At 43.6% G+C, this 21,544-nt stretch overlaps 1 protein-coding gene across 3 annotated transcripts in view; it reads right to left on the bottom strand.

Annotated features, from left to right (window-relative positions):
- Nucleotides 1-13,197: 13,197 nt before the first annotated feature.
- The window catches only part of LOC134401396 (serpin B11-like), a 48,031-nt gene continuing 39,684 nt past the window's right edge, over nt 13,198-21,544 (bottom strand). For 2 of the 3 annotated variants that reach the window (XM_063130293.1, XM_063130291.1), the window contains 5 exons: nt 20,249-20,392; nt 18,265-18,382; nt 17,834-17,976; nt 16,599-16,754; nt 13,198-15,091 (listed from right to left, as the gene is read on the bottom strand). In XM_063130293.1, coding sequence (XP_062986363.1) covers nt 14,684-15,091; nt 16,599-16,754; nt 17,834-17,976; nt 18,265-18,382; nt 20,249-20,392 — 969 coding nt within the window. In that variant the 3' untranslated portion in view covers nt 13,198-14,683. The remainder of the gene's footprint in view (nt 15,092-16,598; nt 16,755-17,833; nt 17,977-18,264; nt 18,383-20,248; nt 20,393-21,544) is intronic. The other variant, XM_063130292.1, reaches the window with a different exon arrangement.

The following is a 21,544-nucleotide window of genomic DNA, read 5'->3' as shown; positions in this document are numbered from 1 at the left end:
TTGAGGGGAGACATGGTAGCACTCTTCAAATACTTAAAAGGTTGTCACACAGAGGAGGGCCAGGAACTCTTCTTGATCATCCCAGAGTGCAGGACATGGAATAATGGGCTGAAGTTACAGGAAGCCAGATTTCGGCTGGACAATGGAACCAGTTACCTAGGGAGGTTGTGGGCTCTCCCACACTAGAGGCATTCAAGAGGCAGCTGGACAAACATCTGTCAAGTATGCTTTAGGGTGGATTCCTGCATTGAGCAGGGGGTTGAACTCGATGGCCTTATAGGCCCCTTCCAACTCTGCTATTCTATGATTCTATGACAACCCTTAATTACTGTCTGTCATTGTTTCAGAACTGCCAGCAGTGACTAGAAGGCACAGGTCTTTGTTCTGGAAGTTTACAGTCTGAGGTCAGAGAAAACAGAATTATCCTATGAAGAAATGTCCCCTTAAATAGGGCATTTCCCCAATCCTTTCTTTAAAAAAAATCATGTGTGATCTAATTTCAAGGAATTCACACTTCAAATATTTCAAACCTTGTGCATCAGCTTTTGCCCTTTTCAATCATGAAGGGACAGGTGATACAAAGAATGTCCCAGAGGATGCTACACAATAGGCCTGTTCAGAAGACACCTTAAACCCTGCTTGTTAAGGCTTTTGGTTAAGCAGCAGGGTTTAAGGTGCCTTGTGTGATGCATTTTGCTAAACCCTGCTCACTCACTAACCACAGTCAGACCATCTGCAGCAGGTTAACTGTGGCTTAATGTGTTGCGTGTGACAGCAACACTTATGGTTAGTGCTAACCTCAGAGAACCACAACTTCGCTAACCACAGAACCTGAAGTGTTGTCTGAACGGGCCATGTGTGTGTGTTTGTGTGTGCACACATGGGCACGCACACAGTGTCCTTCTATACTTTAGGCACTGCATGGTATTGGACTAGTTCTAGCTAGGTAGATGCAAGAGTTCCTGTTGCTATTCTGTTTTTGTTTGAGAGAGACAAACACATTCTTTTCTAGTTTCCTGATCATTGTGCTCTTTAAAGGAGGGAGTTCTGAAGAGGGTGAGAGACACAGAGGCAGAGAGGATAAATCTGAGGTGTGCTGAGAGAAGACAGGCAAGGGGAGTGTCAGCAGCGGTATCATAACAGAATTGCTAGTTTTTCCTCCTAAATCTCTTCCTTCTCCATCACCATTAATAATGTTATGCTCCATCCTGTTGAGGAAGCTCATAGCCTTGGTTTTATTTTTAATTCTTCACTTTCCTTTTCGTCACATATCAAGGCTGTAGCTAAGTCTTGTCGTTTGTTCTTGTATAACATCACTAGAATTCGACCATTCTTATCAGTCTCTTCCGCCAAGCCCCTTGTTCATGCTTTGGTTATTTCTAGCCTGGATTATTGTAATCTTTTGTTGACCGGTCTTCCCTCTTCTCATTTGTCTCCACTGGTCTCCATTCATCATTCGGCGGTAGGATTATTTTCTTGGCTGGTCGTTTTGATCATGTCACCCCAGTCTCTTATAGAATCCAACACAAGCTTCTTCTTCTTACTTTTAAAGCCTGTCATAATCTGACTCCTCCCTATCTTTCGTCCCTTATTTCACTTCATCACCCTGCTCGTGCCCTCCGCTCCAATAACACCATGTCTCTTACCTGCCCAAGAGTTTCCACATCTCTCGCTCGTCTTCGACCATTCTCACTCGCTGCCCCCTATGCCTGGAACTCTCTTCCAGTGCATGTGCGGACCACGACGTCAATTTCTGTTTTTAAATCTCACTTGAAAACATTTCTTTTCTTGAAAGCTTTCTAACCATAGCGTGGTCATACTTGTCTAAATTTAGTTTTAATGTCCCCTACCCCTATTGGTTTTTCCCCTCCCTCCCTTGTGTGTTACGGTGATTTTAGATTGTAAGCCATATGGCAGATTGTCTTGTTTTGTTTTATTCTGTACAGAGTCATGAAAATTGATGGCGCTTTAAAAATAAATATTATTATTAATAATAATAATAATTCTGCCCGCCCACAGTTACCCTTCACAGTTATACAAGCAAGGGTCAGGGACTGAGGCCTACAGGCCCGGACTGCATAACCAGAGAACAGGTGTTAAATGAAAAGCCCACACGTGTAGCTAATATAATATTTGGAATCCATTTCTTTCTATTTTAACATTTAGAGCATTTATTTTGCATATCTTTTATATTGTGTAACCTATAGGGCACATTTACAAGTAAGAAAGCGTGTACAGCATTTAGCTTTCATTACACAATGTTCCAGCTCTATTCAGTAGGCTAATTTACTCACATGTCCCCTTCTGTCTGTTTACTCTAACCAGTTGTGAGGGCTCCTCCTTTGTTTCAGAACTAGCAGCAGTGTGTCTGTTTCAGAAGCTCACAGCCTGAGGTCAGAGAAACCGTAATTATCTCATGAAAAAACTTCCCTTTAAATAGGGCATTCCCCCAATTAAAAAACAAAACTCATGTGTGATAAAATTTCAAGGAATCCACATTTTAAATATTTCAAACAGTGTGTATCGGCTTTCCTCCTTTGCAACCATGCAGGACAGGTGATAACAAGAATGTCCCAGAGAATGCAACACAATAGGCCTGTTCAGAAGAAGCCTTAAAACCTGCTGGTTAAGGCTTTTAGTCAAGCAGTAGGGTTTAAGGTGTCTTGTGTGAGGCATTTTGCTCACTCACGAACCACAGTCAGACTGCTTGCTGCAGGGTTAGTGGCTCTAACTGTGGCTTAAAGTGTTGTGTGCAGAGAACCACAGTTTCTCTAACCACAGAGCCTGAAGTGTCATCTGAACAGGCCCTGTATATGCATGCACAGTGTCATTATATACTTTCGACACTACATGGCGCTGGACTAGTTCTAGCTAGGTACAAGCAGGAGTCCTGTCTGGGCCAGCAGGAGGGCGTCTCATTCTTCTTTTGGAACCCAGGTGGGCATGAGTCATTGCACCAACCTACAATGGTGGGGCTGACATGGAATGCGGTGGGAGTGCCTCCTGCCCACTTTGTTTCAGGAGATGGTTGGTCCATCCCCGCAGGTGCTGCTGTTACACCTGGGAGGGAATGATTTGGGGCTGGTCAAGGGTAAGGCTCTCATTTGGCAAGCCATTGCTGATTTCCGTGTTATCAGGCAGCATTGGCCCGGGGTGGTGATCATATGGTCTTGCATACTCCCCAGATTCGTCTGGCGGAATGCTCACGACCACAGGGCCATGGAAAGAGCCTGCAAAAAAGTTAATACAGAAATTTACAGAGAACTGTGCAAGCACGGAGATATCAGCATTCAGCACCTTTCAATTGATTTGAGCCGGAGGGAGCTATACAGACAGGATGGGGTACACTTATCCGATATAGGGAATGACATATTCTTGAAAGATCTGCAAGAGGGTATCACTAGTGCAATTTCGGCTAGGGGGGGGCAGAGACTATTCAAGTGGCTTGTCGCACCCTGTGGCGCTTGGTACGGGCATCCATAGGGATTCCGAATTAGTGAGCATTTATGGGCACTCTTTAAAGTTATTGGTAAGTCCGAGGCTCCCAGTTTTGAGCCCAGCGGCTTAGGTAGGGAGATAAGACCTACCTTTGGAGCCAACCCTACTCACCCACTCTGAACCGGGCGATCTGAGTTGGGGGTGACAAAGGAAGGCTCCCCTACCCTGCGAGGGGAGGCCCGTGGGGAGACGACTGGTGTAGTGCCTGTCCACGGGCCATGAATGACTCGCCCGATTGAAGCGGCCTGTAAACAGGCCAAAATGGATGCCCGATAGGTTGCAACCCCCTTTTGCAGATCACTAAATAAATAAGTGGCCCTGTTTAAACCCAGCTATGTTGTCTGTCTCCTTATTTATCCACCTACACTCCACAAGGGCGTGCCCATCTCCTATTGATGGACACATCCGGGCCTTGGTGGGAGAGAGTGCAGTGGCTATATGTGGTAGTCTACCCCCTCCCACCTCCTCTTTTGCTGCGCAGCTCCCTCCCTCCCTCCCTCCCTCCCTGTAAACAGTGTGGGCTTGCTGGTTGCCTTGTTGGGGGCCTAGTAGGAATTTTTTACTCATATACTGAACTGTATATGAGTTTTTTCGCCTACTTCGCACTGTAAGACAGTTTGGGAGTTTAAATAGGTTATTTTGCTAATTTGGTCACATTTATTTGGCGCTAGGTATGGGCATCCATAAGGATTCTGAATTGGTGAGCATTTACGGGCGCTCTTTAAAGTTATTGGTAAGTCCGAGGCTCCCAGTTTTGAGCCCAGCGGCCTAGGTAGGGAGATAAGGCCGACCTTTGGGGCCAACCCTACTCACCCACTCTGAACCGGGTGGTCTGAGTTGGGGGTGACAAAGGAAGGCTCCCCTACCCTGCGAGGGGAGGCCCGTGGGGAGACGACTGGCGTAGCGCCTGTCCACGGGCCATGAATGACTCACCCGATTGAAGTGGCCTGTAAACAGACCAAAATGGATGCCCGATAGGTTGCAACCCCCTTTTGCAGATCGCTAAATAAATAAGTGGCCCTTTTTAAACCCAGCTATGCTGTCTGTCTCGTTATTTATCCACCTACACTCCACAATGTGCATCGGCTTTTCCCCTTTGCAACCATGCAGGACAGGTGATAACAAGAATGTCCCAGAGGATGCAACACAATAGGCCTGTTCAGAAGAAGCCTTAAACCCTGCTGGTTAAGGCTTTTAGTCAAGCAGTAGGGTTTAAGGTGTCTTGTGTGAGGCATTTTGCTCACTCACTAACCACAGTCAGACTGCTTGCTGCAGGGTTAGTGGCTCTAACTGTGGCTTAAAGTGTTGTGTGCAGAGAACCACAGTTTCTCTAACCACAGAGCCTGAGGTGTCATCTGAACAGGCCCTGTATGTGCACGCACAGTGTCATTACATACTTTAGACACTACATGGCGCTGGACTAGTTCTAGCTAGGTACAAGCAGGAGTTCCTGTTGCTATTCTGTTTTTGTTTGAGAAATAAAATAACATTCTTTTTGAGTTTCCTGACCATTGAGCTCTTTAAGGGCCAAACTAAATGTTCCTTTGTTCCTCTAAGGGCCAAAACGTTCCTAAATCTTCCTCAAACTAAATGATTCAACTTTTATTTACTCTCCTGCAGTTATGTGTTCCAATTTGAACCACGACTGTGGCATTTCAGAAGAGGAGGCTTTAACACACACCCCGCGCACACACACACATTTTCCACTCCCTGGGATGAAAACGGGGTGGGGTGAGGAAACATTGAGCCTCCTCTCTTGAAGTATCACAGCCCCACTCCAAATAGGGACCATGTGTAATTGTAGGAGAGTAAATCAAAGTAGCACACATAGCTCCTCCTCTATTTGAACATTTAGAAAAGGTGTGTATAACTTTTTGCACTCCAGATGTTTTGGCCTACAACTCCCATCAGTCCTAGCTAGCTTAGCCAATGGCAAAGAATGACAGGAGTTGTTAGCCAAAACATCTGGAGAGCCACCCCTGGCTTATAGACCCCTGGCTTTAGGATAAAGTCTTTATAATTTGAATGTTCTTTTACTTCCATCACCCATCTTTTCCTCCTATGAAATAAATTCCAGTTCTTGTCCAGTAAGTTTCTCACTGGTTTTCTCCCTATCACCCTTAGAGAAATGAGGACCTGGTGCCCTGGAAGCACCACACACTATTTTTAAGCTAGCACTTTTCCGCCTCATCCATCCCAGCAGTGCATGAATACATGGTTCCCACCATCACTGTACTCGGTTACAGTTAGGGAAAGTGGAATCACATATGTAACACATACAGTTCTCTGATGTTTTTGCTCATGGCAGCAAGTTGCAGGAGGAAAGGAGCTGAGGACATGATCCAGATAGGTATGTGGCAGATAAGAAAGAGTAGAACCAGTTCCTGGAAAAAAATTGGAGACAATTTCAGTGTCACTCTGGCATGACTCCGACAATCAGAAGCAGCAAGGCTCAAATAAGCCTTCAACTATTCCTGCTTCTCAAAGAAACTCACTGCTCCTTCCCTCTTAGCAGAGCCGGATTTAAGATCCCATGGACATCTTGCCTTCATTTTTCTATTGGTGCAACCCCATTTCCTTGACTAGCAAAGAGTGGTATTATGTGAACTCTAAGGTGGAAAGAGAGAAGGGACTGAAGATGGGCCAAGACCTGTCCTTTGCCACTGCATGAATTACCAGCCCCCATTTACCACCCCCAGTGACCCCTCATTCCCTTCTCTTTGATTTGCACTTCTACTTCGTTCTGTGGAGCAAAAAAATAAAATAAAAAATAGACTTACCACGAACTTCTGCTCAGACAGGAAGCAATTAGTTTCTCTGTTGGTAGAAAGCAGGGCCAAAAATAAATGAAATGTTCTTCCAAGAAAGGAAGATCCACCCAGTCATAGGATAGGATAAGCATTACAACAAAACTTACCCTTCATCACATCCCACACTTACGAGATAAAATCAAATAGGTGATGCAAGAATGTAAGAAGGCAACCTGCAGCCCAGAGGAACGGCTCATGGTAAGTCTAACATCCTATTCTCAAATAAGCGAGGAAGTGGAGCAAGAGTCTCCAAATCAGGGCAGGGAAGGGGAAACATGTCCGCAGATTCCACAGATCACACCCTCGATGTTGTTTTCAGCTCCGAACAGATGGATCTGTGGGTGGAGGTGATCTGTCAAGGACAGATCATTTTCTAGTTAGAGATCAGCGCCTATGCATCTGTGGCAACCAATGGGTAGAGGACACCATACACTATATGCTACACTGTAAACTGTATGAAACACCTAGGGGAAAATATTTAGAGACGCTCTTAAGGGACATTTCTACCCTCAGTGATATGGATAATCCACACCAATCTACACCAAGCAGGATACAACACTTTAAAAACGTTTTGAAAACAGTACATGTAATGTGTCCTGGGCCTGAACAGTTGTCATAATAACCATTATAAACTGTTATAAGCAGTAGTGTAGATCCTGCCAAGGTCAAATATCTACTGTCCAGTAGAGACAGGTTTGTAATATTTAGCACAGCCAAATTTGCTGTGAAGGCTGCTCAGCTTAGACAAAGTCATGTGGCCTGCCTTGAGATGTAAGGTTTTAGTTGTATGCACATGTCTGTTTTAATATTTTAACATGTAAAGTTTTAGTTCTATGTGCATGTACGTTTTAACATTTTATAACATTTTATCTATTTTTTTGTATATGACACACTTTTATACTCTGTGTATAATTTTGTATATGTAATTGGCTAAAACCTGTATTTGGTTGCCTTCAGTAAATTGATTGGTTAGGGTTAGCATCACAGCTACTATCCATCCCTGCAGGGGTGGCGGACCTATTAAGATGGTCCGCCCTCGAAGGCTGATGGATCCTCTTGGATTCCAGATAGCCTTAGAGGGTTCTATGGCTGGTAGCATTGATGATCCTGTTGAAGCTCTGGCTAATAGATGGAATCAAGACCTAACAAGAGCTATTGACATGATCGCCCCCAAACATCCTCTACAATCTGCTTCTAACTGGGTACCTTGGTATACAGAAGATCTCAGGAAGTTGAAGCAGGAAGGACGACGACTAGAGCACCGATGGTGGAAATCTCAACTCATATCTGACAAGACACAACATAGAGAACATCTTCGTTCCTATGAGGTGGCAATACATTCAGCGAAGAAAGCTTTCTTCTTTGCACGCATTGCATCTGCAAATTTGCATCCAGCAGAACTGTTCAGGGTGGTGAGAGGTCTAACTCAGACACCTTCCCCCCTGAAACCGATTTTAGAGCCTTCGGTAGTTCCCTGTGATGTCTTTTGGGGGGTGGGGTTTATAAATTGTTTATAAATTATAATTGTTTTATAAATTTATGATTGTTTTATAAATTATAACTGTTTTAACTGTATCCATTGCTTTTAAATTATATATTGTTTTAACTTGGATCATGGTTTAATTTGTTTTTAACTTATATTTATTGTTTAATACTGTATGCTGCCCTGAGATCTTAGTGATATAGGGTGGGATATAAATATTTTAAATAAATAAATAAATAAATAAATTGCTTTATTTATTTTTCCACTATATACATTTAAACAAATATTCATAAATAGGTACATGTTCATTATACAGCAACCCTTTTCTCCTCCTAAATTTATAAAAATAATTACTTTTCATTTCAAGTTTTAACTTTTAACCCTTTTTTACCTCTTCGCTCCTCCTCCCCCACCTGGAAGACTTTCTCACAGATTTTTCCATCTCTTCTTCTGGCATGTTATATCACTTCTATTTGTCTTTTCCTTTGTTATTTTCCTAAAACTCTACTTCTTTTTTATGAGTCCCAGAGCATCTTATAAGCCTCTGCCATAGTTGTTCTATTCGTTCCTTTCTTCATGGATTCAATATATTTTTGCCAATCTCTCTTAAAGTTGTCTTTTTGTTTTATTCCTCTTTGTACTTGTAATTTCTGTGTCAATTTTTCACTAATTGCTATTTCCCAAATTTTCCTTTTCCGATCAGCTACTGTCAGCATCTTTGCAGTTTTCCAATTGCTTGCTATTCATTGTCTTGCGGCTGTCAGCATATAACCTATTAGAGGTTTTTCTTTTATCTCTTTATTTTCTTTGGCAAAAATATTCAATAATGCCAACTCTGGCTTTTTATATATTTTTGATCCGTAATTTTCTCCATTTCCCTGAAGACCCTAACCCCAAATGTCTTTACTTTCCCACAATCCCACCACATATGTATGTGAGTTCCATTTTCCTTACACCCTCTCCAGCGTGAGGGTGTCAAAGTCTTGTTAATTTGTGCCAGTCTGTCTTTAACGATCATTTCACAGATAAAATCTCTCGGATAAGAGCCAACTTAGATGTCGTCATTATAACAGAAGCTGACAATGGAGTGTCCAACAACTCTGTGAGTAGGATTACACTGGATCAGTTTCAGTTTGGGAATACCGAAGATGTGGACAAGCTGCTTAGACGAGTGAGGAGGATAACTTGCCCTCTCGATCCCTGTCCTTCATGGCTGGTCGTCAAGGGAGGAGATGCAGTTAGACAACAACTATAGCATATTATTAATGCATCTCTTAGAGAGGGGAGTTTTCCATCATGCTTCAAAGAGGTGGTAGTACAGCCACTTTTAAAAAAGCCCTCCCTGGACACCCTGGACCTTAATAATTACAGACCAGTATGATATATTCCATTTTGGGGCAAAGTGATTGAGAGGGCAATTTCCTCCCAGCTCCAAGCAGTCTTGGAGGATACAGATTTTCTAGACCCATTTCGAACTGACTTCAGAGCAGGATATGGAGTTGAGACCACTATGATCGCCTCAGCGGATGATCTACGCCTGGGTATTGACAGGGGAAGTGGGTCCCTGCTGGTACTTTTGGACCTCTCAGTGGCTTTCAATACCATCAACCATGGTATCCTTCTGGAACACCTGAAGGAACTGGGAATTAGGGTCATTGTGCTTCAGTGGTTCCAGTCCTACCTCTCGGGCAGGTTCCAGTTGGTGATGCTTGGGGATAGCTGCTCCTCAAAGAAGGAGCTGCTGTGTGGATGTACCACATGGTGCCATCCTTTCCCTAATGCTATTTAATAAGTACATGAAACCGCTGGGATAGATCATCCGGAGGCATGGGGCGGGGTGCTATCAGTATGCTGACGACACCCAAATATATTTCTCTGTGCCTTCAACAACAGCGTCAGCTAAGGATAGTGTGTTTCCGCTAAATGAATGCTTAGAGGCGGTAATGGGCTGGATGAGGAAAAACAAACTGAAGCTGAATCCAGACAAGATGGAGGTGCATACTCAAGACCTAATTGGAGCTATCAACACGATCTCCCCCAAACATCCTCTCCGACCTGCTTCTAACCGGGCACCTTGGTATACAGAAGATCTCAGGGAGGTGAAGTGGGAAGAACGACAACTAGAGCGCCGATGGTGGAAATCTCAACTCATATCTGACAAGACACAACATAGAGAACATCTTCATTCCTATATGGTAGCAATACATTCAGCGAAGAAAGCTTTCTTCTCTGCACACATTGCATCTGTGAATTTGTGTCCAGCAGGGTGGTGAGAGGTCTAACTCAGACACCTTCTTCCCTGAAACCGATTTTAGAGCCTTCGGTAGTTCGCTGTGATGTCTTTAATGATCATTTCACAGATAAAATCTCTCAGATAAGAGCCAACTTAGATACTATCATTATAGCAGAAACTGACAATGGAGTGTCCAGCAACTCCACGAATAGGATTACACTGGATCAGTTTCAGTTGGTGAGTACTGAGGATGAGTGAGGACAACTTGCCCTCTCGATCCCTGTCCTTCATGGCTGGTCGTCCAGGGCGGAGATGCAGTTAGACAACAGCTACAGCATATTATTAATGCATCTCTCAGAGAGGGGAGTTTTCCATCATGCTGAAAAGAGGTGGTCCTACGGCCACTTTTTAAAAAGCCTTCTCTGGACACCCTGGACCTTAATAATTACAGACCAGTATAAAATCTTCCATTTTTGGGCAAAGTGATCGAGAGGGTAGTTGCCTTCCAACATCAAGCAGTCTTGGATGATACAGATTTTCTAGACCCATTTCAAACTGACTTCAGAGCAGGATATGGAGTTGAGACATCTACAGTCACCTTAGCGGATGATCTACGCCTGAGTGTGTCCCTGCTGGTACTTTTGGACCTCTCAGTAGCTTTCGATACCATCGACCATGGTATCCTTCTGGATTGCCTGAGGGAACTGGGAATCAGGGTCACTGTGCTTCAGTGGTTCCAGTCCTACCTCTTGGGCAGGTTCCAGATGGTGATGCTTGGGGATAGCTGCTCCTCAAAGAAGGAGCTGCTATGTGGGTGTACCACATGGTGCCATCCTTTCCCTAATGCTATTTAATAATTACATGGAACCGCTGGGAGAGATCATCCGGAGGCATGGGGCGGGGTGCTATCAGTGTGCTGACGACACCCAAATATATTTCTCTGTGCCTTTGACAACAGTGTCAGCGAAGGATAGTGTGTTTCCTCTGAAGAAAAACAAACTGAAGCTGAATCCAGACAAGATGGAGGTGCATACTCTCAAGGGCCCTAACCTGGGTTTGGAGGTGTGTCAACTAGTTATGGATGAGGTTACACTCTCCCTGAAAGACTGCATTTGCAGCTTTGGGGTGTTTCTGGATCTGTCACTCCAAATGACAGCCCAGATAGATGTGATGGCCAGGAGTGACCACTATCAGCTTCAGCCAACACATTAGCTGCACCCCTTCCTAGAATTAGAAGACCTAAAGATGGTAGTGCACGCACTGGAAATGTTGAGGCTCAACTTCTGTAATGCCCCCTACATAGGGCTACCTTTGTGCCTAGTCAAGAAACTTCAACTAGTTCAAAATAGGTTGGTCACCAGTACACCTAGGGTTGAGCATATTATACCAACTTTAAAATCACTTCACTGGCTGCCAATTAGTTTCCAGACGAAGTATAAAGTCTTGGTTATTACCATTAAAGCCCTACATGGTTTGAGTCCAGGACCGCCTTCACCCTGCACACTCAGGTTCTCTGGGAAGGGTTTACTCCAGTCAGCCACAACAAGCGTGGCAACTGTTACCCAGAGGACCTTTTCTTCTGCTGCCCCCAGACAGTGGAATGGCCTACTGGAGGAGATTTGTCAGCTTAATGCTGTCTCTGAGTTTAAGAGAGCTGTAAAGACTAGCCGGCAGGCCTATCCCGATGAATTTTAAACCTAAGAATTTTAAGATGCTGTAATTCTTATTTTAATATTGTATTGGTTTTATATGCTCTTTTAACTAATTTTATGTATTATATTGTATTTAGTATTGTTGCCCCCCTCGATCCAGAGGGAGAGGTGGGTAATAAATATATGATGATGATGATGATGATGATGATGATGATGATGATGATGATGTCACAGTTGCAGGACCCTCATAAGGAAGAAGGCCTTCAAAGAGCTGACCTTGTTGATTTTGAAATAACGTAAAAATGTGGAGAGAGGGGTACAAGTAGCGGCCTACAAATGTGCTCAAATGTGGCAGAGCTGCAGAAATAGTTGGTCCATGTACCAAGTGAGCAATGATCCCTATGGATGAACGACACTCCATGCATCATGGCTGAAGCATGGTCAGATGTTTTGAGGTGATCCAATCATCACCAATCAGGAGGCAGGAATGAGAAGGAAGCCATATGACAGGACCAAAAGATACAGGAAGAGTTGAGAACTCTCAAAGATCCTGTTCCTCAAGCAAGGCTTTAATGAAAAAGGAAGCTCCTCTGCATTCCATCCTGCCCAGGAGTATCCATTGAGCAGGACCCATACACTAATGATGGGGCTGTTTATCCCATTGCCCCTGGCAGCTGCCCTTTACAACACTGAAAAGCTGCCAGTGTCTGTTCTCCCCAGATCATTGTAAATAGATCCTAATTTTGTTCCATAGTTTGGGTGAGAAGTCAAGAAGGACAATCCCCTCTGTCCTATGGAAAACAGAGTTTAAGTTAGGGATGAACACTAAATCAGGATCGGATTAAGGGATGGGCAAGCCTTAGAAATCACTGAATTCTCCAGCTTGATTAATATCAGAGCTAGAAAAGTCTTCTTTGCTGCAGACCATCTCCTAGGAAAACTGGAGCTGGAGGCAAAGGCCCACACCCACAAGGGTTATTCATAGCCCAAGGGTCCCCCATTGGGGAGTGGACAGTTCCCCCTTCTCCATTTCTCCCATGGGCAGCTCTTCATACCAGAGTCCTAGCAAAGCAAGAGAAACAGTATTGTTTTGCTTGTTCGGTAGGTTTAAGAGCTCACCTTTTGAAAATTGGCAGGAGGGAAACATTTTTTGGGATTTGCTAAGTGTCATTCAGAATTGGTTCAGTACTTACTGATTTTGGGCTAAATACCACTGTGCATTTCCAAGCCAATCAGATGGAAGCTGAAGAGAACTCGCCCAAAGTAGAAGAACATACTTCAAGAACACTTTCTATTATATTAGATTGATTCCTCCCCCACCCCACCTTGTGGGTCAATTCTCTCTGATATTAAATGGGTTTTCACCCCTGTGCATGAACCAGAAAGAAGCAGAAAGTCAACATCCACTCGGTTCATCACCATGGGAAAATGGGGGAGTTGGGAAATCACCCATTGTAAAGGGTGCAGCTGAAAAGGATGCAAATTGAATTGTTTTTGTGTGTTAATCAATACAAACACCAGTATTTTAATGTCCTGCTTTATTGAGATACTGTTGTTGCTATATTGCAGCTTTCAAGAATTTTCACATTAAACTCGGCAAACTCACAAAACATCTTTAGGGACATTAAACCAAAGACTGAAAAGGAAGCATATTTAGACGAACTTGGAATGTCAACAGAACCGTCTGCATGACATGCAGCTCAGAAAGTCTGGGGATACATTTTTAGTTACAGTGATGTTCAGAGCCATTGCCAAAGCATGTTAATCTCATCTCATTGCAGACTTCCATGAACAGAAAATGTTTCGCTTCATGGGTGCTGAGGCAGCAGAAGGGGTGGAGGCATTGCAGGAGGGAACTTGCAAATCCAGCAGCACATGAAAGGGGCCATTTGGGATCATAGCAGAGTCTAGTAATTCCCAACCAGATTCCCAAAAACAGCAGTGTTGAGCCTATTTAGGTCTGAGGGCTAAATGTGGGGAAAGCTCTCAAGGGCCTCATTTCAGTGGTGGGTTGGGCCAAAGGCAAAAAGGAACGGGGGCCAAAAATCCCAGAACATTTTAGCTTAAAGTTTTTAGTGCTGGTCATTAAAGTTCAGGAGAGGCATTTCAAACCATTAGAATGGAGTAAATATGCATAAAAACTAGAAACCCATTAAACAACCAGAGGTTTGGAAGATACAGTCAGAAACATCAAAAATAGCAGATTGTTGAAGCTCTTACTGGCAGGAACAAAGCCGTACGAGAGGCGTTTCAATTCTTTAGAATGAGGGAGGAACTGCACAAAAGAGAGGAAGGTGTAGACCAAGGAGTTGGTGGTGGAGGAAAAGGGATGGGGCCAACTGGATAAACCCCAGAGGGCCGGTTCCCCACCACACATTTAGACAATGGTTGCCTTCTGTCTAAGCATAATAACAATAATGGTAATGATGAGACAGCCTCAGGAAGTGCTGAAGACAATGGTGTGGTTTTCTTTAAGATGGTACAAGAAGGAATTCCTCCCTCAGGAGACCAAGGCTGACTAGTGTGCATTATAAAATTTTGGTTTACTTGAATCACGTTGTGCATAAGAAGAGAAAATTGGAGCAATTTCTTAAATCAATCCTACCATTTTCTTCATCCCCCCTATTTGGGGTGGGGTTTTGTTGTTTTCTTGAGGGGGGTTAGAATTGGTGTTGCCCTCTCCTCCCCTCACAGACATTTATTCTGGTTAAAGCCCAGATGCACAAGGTCTTCTCTTCTCTGCGGAGAAGAGCTTCATTGTCTCCAGTGGGGAATGCTTTACTGTGCACAACAATGCTCCCCTCCTCACTGCCGAGAAGAAGACAGGCCCACAAAGCCTTCATGTGCTAGTGAGTTTGTCTAGGTAAGCAAAAGAGAGATCAATCTTGGGATTTTGTGCTTTTTCTTAAGAGGGCAAAAAGTGGAACCATTAGCCAAGTAAAATTAAGATTTCTGTAACATCTTGGGTTCACAGCAAATATTAAGGTGCTTGTTGTTATTTAAACACCTATTGTGGTGAGAAATATTTGCCACTGAAGGGGAAGCAGCCTGTTTTATTATCTCTTATAAAGAACAGGAATGAGTGATCAGCTCTAAACTCAAGAAGAAGCGGCATGCTCGTAGGAACTATTTCCACACCAGTGGCAGCTGCTGCCTCTGTGCCTTCCTCAGTGACTTCAATATAAGACTTTTGAATGACTGTGGACACAACCAGGTCAGGGCTTCCTGACATGCCAGATAAATCAGCCTTTCCTCGAGTAAACAGGTCAGTTATTCCAAGATCACTTAAAGCTTCTATGAGCTCATACTTTTCTTCCAGCTTGAACTTTGGTAGAAAAAGCCTCACTGTTTGTTGTCGCATGTTTGCTGAACTGGTCCATTCTTTTAATTTTGCATAGGTGAGCTCCCTTTGGAGCTGGCAGGGAAAAACAGAGAAACCAATGTCAACGTCAGTGAAAGGTATATTGTGTGAGACAAAGAGGAAGATTCATTCATTAAAGTAAGGCCAATCATAATTCTCCAAAACTGCAAAATCATTTGCAACAAACTTTTGCTTGTAAAACGCTGTATCACTAGGTTTTTCTGGGGAAATATGATTTTGTCAAAAATATTCAATACCAAGGCCCCCCACTTCTCTCTCTCTCTCTCTCTCTCTCTCTTTCTCTTTGTATTTGCATTTGTAAATGAAAATGCTTTAAAACATAATGGCTGCATTTGCAGGTCATGTGGGACCATAGTTTAGCATGATGGGAATGAGAAGGAAGATGCCACAGTGTGTGAACCCGAGGCGATCTGTAGTTCATTCCTACTGTAGTTTATTCATGATACTTATTACAGTCACATGTGAATGCAGCAAGAAGAAACTCTGGGTGATTGAAAAATGCACTACATATTTTTAACATCTGCAGTATCTTTAGTAGTACAATCCACTTTTACTACCTGCATCCAAAGATATGCCAGCCTTAACAGATACTGGCATACTGGGCCTATAGGATTACTGTGCCGAATGTTAACATTATAAAACTAAACCCAAATTGATATTCAAGAGCCATTTAATAATAGAAACTACTGTTCAAATATCTCTAGGGGCCTTCCTAGACGAGGCCTTAGCGTGCCTTCTGACCCGGCTTCCCTGCTGTGCGTCCAGATGACGCACAGGGGAATCCGGAGACAGGCCGCGCTGAGGCCTCCTCCAACGCGCCATAAGCCAATGCGCTTATGGCGCGCTTTTTTCCCAGCTCTGGCCTCAGGCCGGGGCTGGGGAAAGTGTGGAGAGTTCTGCGGCTTTTCGCAGCTCCTCGCTTACTCGCGAGGAACCGCGAAAAGCTGCGGACCTGGCACAGCGCTCATAGGAGCGCTGTGCCCATCGGCGGGGGGGGGGGGGAAGGATGACAGGGTGGGTGGCACGGGGGGAGGCCGGGTGCGATCGCGCCGTGCGCCGCCCGGGCATTGCCTGGCATGGGGCGGCGCTTGCCCGGGCAATGCCGCCCCATGCCAGGCATTGCCCGGGCTCGGGCGGTGCGCGGCGCGATCGCACCAGCCCTCTCCCCGTGCCACCCACCCTGCCACCCACCCTGTCATCCTTCGCCCCCCCCCCGTAAAAAAAAAAAACCACTTACCTTGTCCGCCGTCTTCGGGCTGCACCCAGCCCCTTTAAAAAAAAAAAAAAATGGCGGACGGCGCAGGGACGCGACGTCCCTACGCGTACGCCGTGTGGTAGCCTGCGGGAGGCGCGCTAACGTTAAGCCGGCAGGTCTAGCAAGGCCCTAGGAGTTTACAGTGAAGTTGTTTTTTAAAGCTGGGGCAGTTGAGAGAGGATCAATTGAATGATATATCCCATTTTTCTTCTTGGTGAACAGACAAAGTTTTAACAGTTCATTTAAATTCCTTTGTTAACTATTTCAGAAATTGAACCAAATTACCTGGCACAGAGGTCCTTTGACATCTGGCAGAAGGATTATCATACTTAGCTCATCGTTGTCATAGGGAAGCTCAAGGATTTGCATTGCTGGGTTTGTTATTTTAGCCAGTTTAAATTTACCCTGCTGAAACATCATTTGTACATTTTTGCTGTGAGTCTGTAATAAACGAAGCAGCAGTTAAAGGTAAAGTAGCAGTGTTACCAGAAAAAATAGCAGCCTGCTCTATAGCCCTGTTGTGACAATGCGCTAAGCCTTGCTTAGGCCACTAACCCTTTTGCAGCAAATGGTTGTTGAACATGTTTAAACCCTGGTTATGTTGCCACCTTGGTAAGGAATAAGAGAAATGTTTAGCTCAAAGTGCTTAAGCACTGTGGCTTAGTGTGTCTTCAGAGCAGGTTCTATCAAATATTTATTTATGTATTTATTTACAATAATTCTATACTGCTCCCTATATAGGGTTTTCAGAGCAGTAAACAAATGAGGTAAAAGAATAATTAAAAAATTAAAATATTAATTTTAAAAGAACAGGTGCAGATTAAACCACGGCTGGTCATTCCGGGAAAGCTTCTTGGAACAATAGTTCCAGGAGGCACCGAAAACAATAAAACGTTGGTGCCTGCTTGATGTCTAGTGGCAGGGAGTTCCTCAAGAACCACCTCTGCCAGCTTAAATCTCTGTGATGCTTCAAGGCCTCTGTGGGCTCAGAGACAGCACTCTGTCCCAGTTTGCTAGAGAAAAACATTGGCAAAACAATGTGGTTGGCCAGTTGCAAAAATTACCAATGTTTTAAGTTCTTGGTCCAGACCAAGGCCTCGTGTGGTGCAGTGCGGTAAAGCAGCAGTTTCTGCAGCTGAAACTCTCCCCATGGCCTGAGTTCGATCCCAGCGGAAGCTGGTTTCAGGCAGCCGGCTCGGGTGGACTCAGCCTTCCATCCTCCCGAGGTCGGTAAAATGAGTACCCAGCTAGCTGGGGGAAAGGTAATAACGGCCGGGGAAGGCAACGGCAAACCACCCCGCTATAAGGCCTGCCAAGAAAACGTCAGTGAAAGCTGGCGTCCCTCCAAGAGTCAGTAATGACTCAGTGCTTGCACGAGAGAGAGTCCAGACCACTTTCTGCCATGCCAGGAAAATGATGTATGCCCCACCATGTACAAGAAGGCAGCTAGGATTTTTGGATGGAGTGACAGCTGGTGTATATAACTTCCCATACCCCCCAAGGTTGTAGATATACAGTACCTCATCAGTATAAAAAGGTGCTTCACGGGTGTCTTCTTCTTTAAAATTCTGTTGCCACTTCCCTTTGAAGTATATAGCATTCACTAGGACCAAGATGGCTGATGGACTAATTGATCCATTAGGAAATAGTTCCTTGATTTTACCTTTTCAAAAAGGAGTTCAAGGGAAAATATTACCTTGAGATGGGTCTGCATTTTCAATTAGTTACTTATTTTTGTTCTGTAATGTTGAACAGTACCACCCAGAGAGCCCTGGCTATGGGGGCAGTGTATAAGTGTAATAAATAAATAAATAAATAAAGAGGTGAACAGAAAAGTCAAACGAATCCAGAATTAGCAGCAAACAACCAAAGAGTAGAAGTTTATGTCTTTTATCTTTCTACACTGTAAGGCGTAGACAGTACTGTCTGCAACCTTTCCATGTCCCCTTACCATTTGTCTGGCTTTCAACCCAGGAATTAATCTTCTTTCTGGCTTCCTCAGTCGCATGCAAAAAGTCAACTCTTTCCAACTCAGCATTGTACAGCTCTTTTGTGCATTGTAAATATCGCTGCCAAGAATTAAAAAGAGAGGGGGGAAAGATAATACATTAGCTCTTGATCAGCTGTAAAGTAGAACAAAAAGGCTCTAAACCAATGAAATTATTTTCACTAAGTCCCACTTAAACCAACAGAACAAGACAGTTATGAGGGGGTGGTTTAAATTGGGGGTTGAGGGCTTTTAATGGTTTGAGGTTGAGGGTTTTAATGGAATTGTTTTAATGTGGGTTGAGGGTTTTAATGGAATTGTTCTATATGTTATTGTAAAGCACCTCGATGCCAGAAATGGTGAGGCGGCGCTATAAAAATGCTTTAAATAAATAAAAAAAATGTCTTTTTGGTCTAATGACATGTCAGTCATGGATCAGGAACACTGGATCGGGACCATTGACTATTACGGGAAACAGCATTTCTAAATTGATGTGGTCCAAGCTGTTCATGTGATGGGAAGAGGTGTGAAAACCTTTTGATACCATCAACCATGGTATCTTTTTTAATTAGACCTGTTTAATTAGATACTGTGTTATCTGTACAGCACCATGTACATTGATGGTGCTATATAAATAAATAAATAAATAAATTAATAATAATAATAATAATAATAATAATAATAATAATAATAATAATAATAGACCTGCAAGGCACAGTTTTAAATTCATTCCAGTCCTTTCTGGAAGAGTGGTTCTGAAGGTGGTGCTCCACCCATGGCCATTAGACTGTGGGGTGCCGCATGGTTCTGTCTTGTCCCCGATGCTTTTTCACAGCTACATGAAACCGGTGGGGGACATCATCTGGCAGTTTGGGCTGAAGTGTCATCAGTATGTGGATGATACTCAGCTCTACCTCTCGTTTCCATCTGCACATCCCAGGGAGGCTGTGGAAGTCTTGATCCAGTATCGTAGATTGGGTTACCTTCACCCCCTAAAATACCAAGTATGCAGTCTGGGAGTCCTCCTGGACTCGGGGCTAACGGCGGAAGCCAGCTGTAGCCCTTTCTCATGAGGATGGACCTTGCCTCAATTAACTATGCACTAGTCACGTCCATACTGGACTACTGTAATTTGTTATATGTGGGGCTGCATTTGAGGATGGTTCAAAACTTCAGTTGGTTCCAAAGGTGGTTGCCTGAGTATTGGTGAAGGCGAGCCGATTTCATTCACATAACGCCTACATGCGCCAGCTGCACTGGTGCATTTTCGGGCCTGATTCAATGTGCTGGTTTTGACTTTTAAAGCCTTAAATGATTTTGGGTCAAGTTAGCTAAAGGACAACTTCACCCATATCAGCCTCACTGGCTTTAAGATCATAAAGGGAGGCCGTTCTCATTTGCCGCCCATGAGAGCAGTTAGGTGGATGACAGGGCCTTCTCAACAGTGGCCCCTCACTTTTGGAATAAGTTGCCCTCAGAGGTGCGCCATTCTCCATAAGAACATAAGAAGTGCCCTGATGCTGGATCAGACCAAGGGTCCATCTAGTGCAGCACTCTGTTCACACAGTGGCCAACCAGCCATCGGCCAGGGATGAACAAGCAGGACATGGTGCAACAGCACCCTCCCACCCATGTTCCCCAGCAACTGATGCATCATTGCAGGCTTTTAAAAAGGCATTGAAATCATATTATTTTACTGCGGCTTCCTTTGGATATGACTGCTGTTGCTGCTGTTATTGCCATTGTTATTGTTGCTGCTGCTGGTTTATTGTTGGCTTTTATTATTGCTTTATTGCTACTTTATTGTGCTCATGTTTTTATTGCTTTAAATGTTTTAATTCTTTTTATGTATTTTATCGTTGTGAGCAGACTTAGGAGGGCTTCTGCCCTGAAAAGCAGAGAAAAAATATTTCAAATGAATAAAACAAATGAAAGCATTACTTCTCACCTGATGGAATTCATATTGATCTGACCCATACAGCCTATTGGCAATACTCAGTGCATAATTTTTGGTATGCTGGTTGATGGCTGATAAGAGTGCCCTGAACTGGGCATGAGGTCCTCCGGGTTTATCGCATTGAGTCCCTGAAACCTTCAAATAGCAAAGAAGATTAAACCAGTCATGTACATTGATGGTGCTATATAAATAAATAAATAAATAAATAAATAAATAAATAATAATAATAATAATAATAAACACGTACATTCTTGTAAGTACGGCATAGGCAGCTAGAACAGGAGCTCAGACATGATTCTGGGGACAAACTTTCCCTTCTATTGCCCTGTATGCCTCAGTGCTTTGGGCAAGAAACTATTTCTTTTTAGAACTGTCTCAACAAACTGGTTGTAAAGTAACAAAATCTAAAGAAGGGTTGCTAGATAGAAGGGGTGGGGGAGATTTAGGGGCATCCTTGAGTTTTGGTGTATATTTTATGCCCATACATATTTAGCTTAGAATATAAAGTTTAGGTGACCATATGACCGGATTTGCCCAGATTTGTCTGAGTTTTTTGGTGACAAATCAGGGAGGGGAGGGAAAATCCGGATTTTTCCAGAGGGCAGCTCTAACGGGAATTAACAAAAATGCTTATAACTCCATCATTTTTTAAGATAAAGACATGAAACTTGGCACGATGGTAGCTCTTAGGAAGGGCTTTAGTCATACCAAATTTGAAGCAGATCAGTTCATCCACTGATTTTTAAGGAATTTTTTAAAATTGAGGTTTTAAAATTATTATTTTTAAAATCGCCATTTTTAAAGGTAAAGAGATGAAAGTTGGCACCATGATAGCTTTTAGGTAGAGCTTTAGCTTTAAGAGCCATGATTGCTCTTAACAAGGACTTTATCTATGCCAAGTTTTAAACAGATCTGTCCATCCATTGAGTTTTAGGATTTTTTTAAAGTTTGAGGTTTTAAAATTATTTTTTTAAAATAATTTTAACATGGCGACCATGTTGTCCTCCTTTTTGGTTTCCAAAATATGGTCACCCTAGAATGCCAAGTCATTTAAAACTGGGAAATAAACTCTTCACTGCTATCTAGCTTTTGTGTGGCCCATTTCATATGCCCCAGGTACTATGCATACATTATTTCAGGAATGCCACCAGCTGCCTTGTGAGGTCAGTTAGTATTGCACATAGGGGCAATTGGGGTTGGGGGGAGAATGGCTGGGGGCCTTAGACACATCTTTGGTTCTTTACGGAGGGGAGATTTGGACCTCAGATTGGACTTTGGATTTGGTGA

Source organism: Elgaria multicarinata, chromosome 7 (assembly GCF_023053635.1).
Source record: "Elgaria multicarinata webbii isolate HBS135686 ecotype San Diego chromosome 7, rElgMul1.1.pri, whole genome shotgun sequence".
Lineage (NCBI taxonomy): Eukaryota > Metazoa > Chordata > Lepidosauria > Squamata > Anguidae > Elgaria > Elgaria multicarinata.
This window is presented reverse-complemented; position numbering and strand designations above follow the sequence as displayed.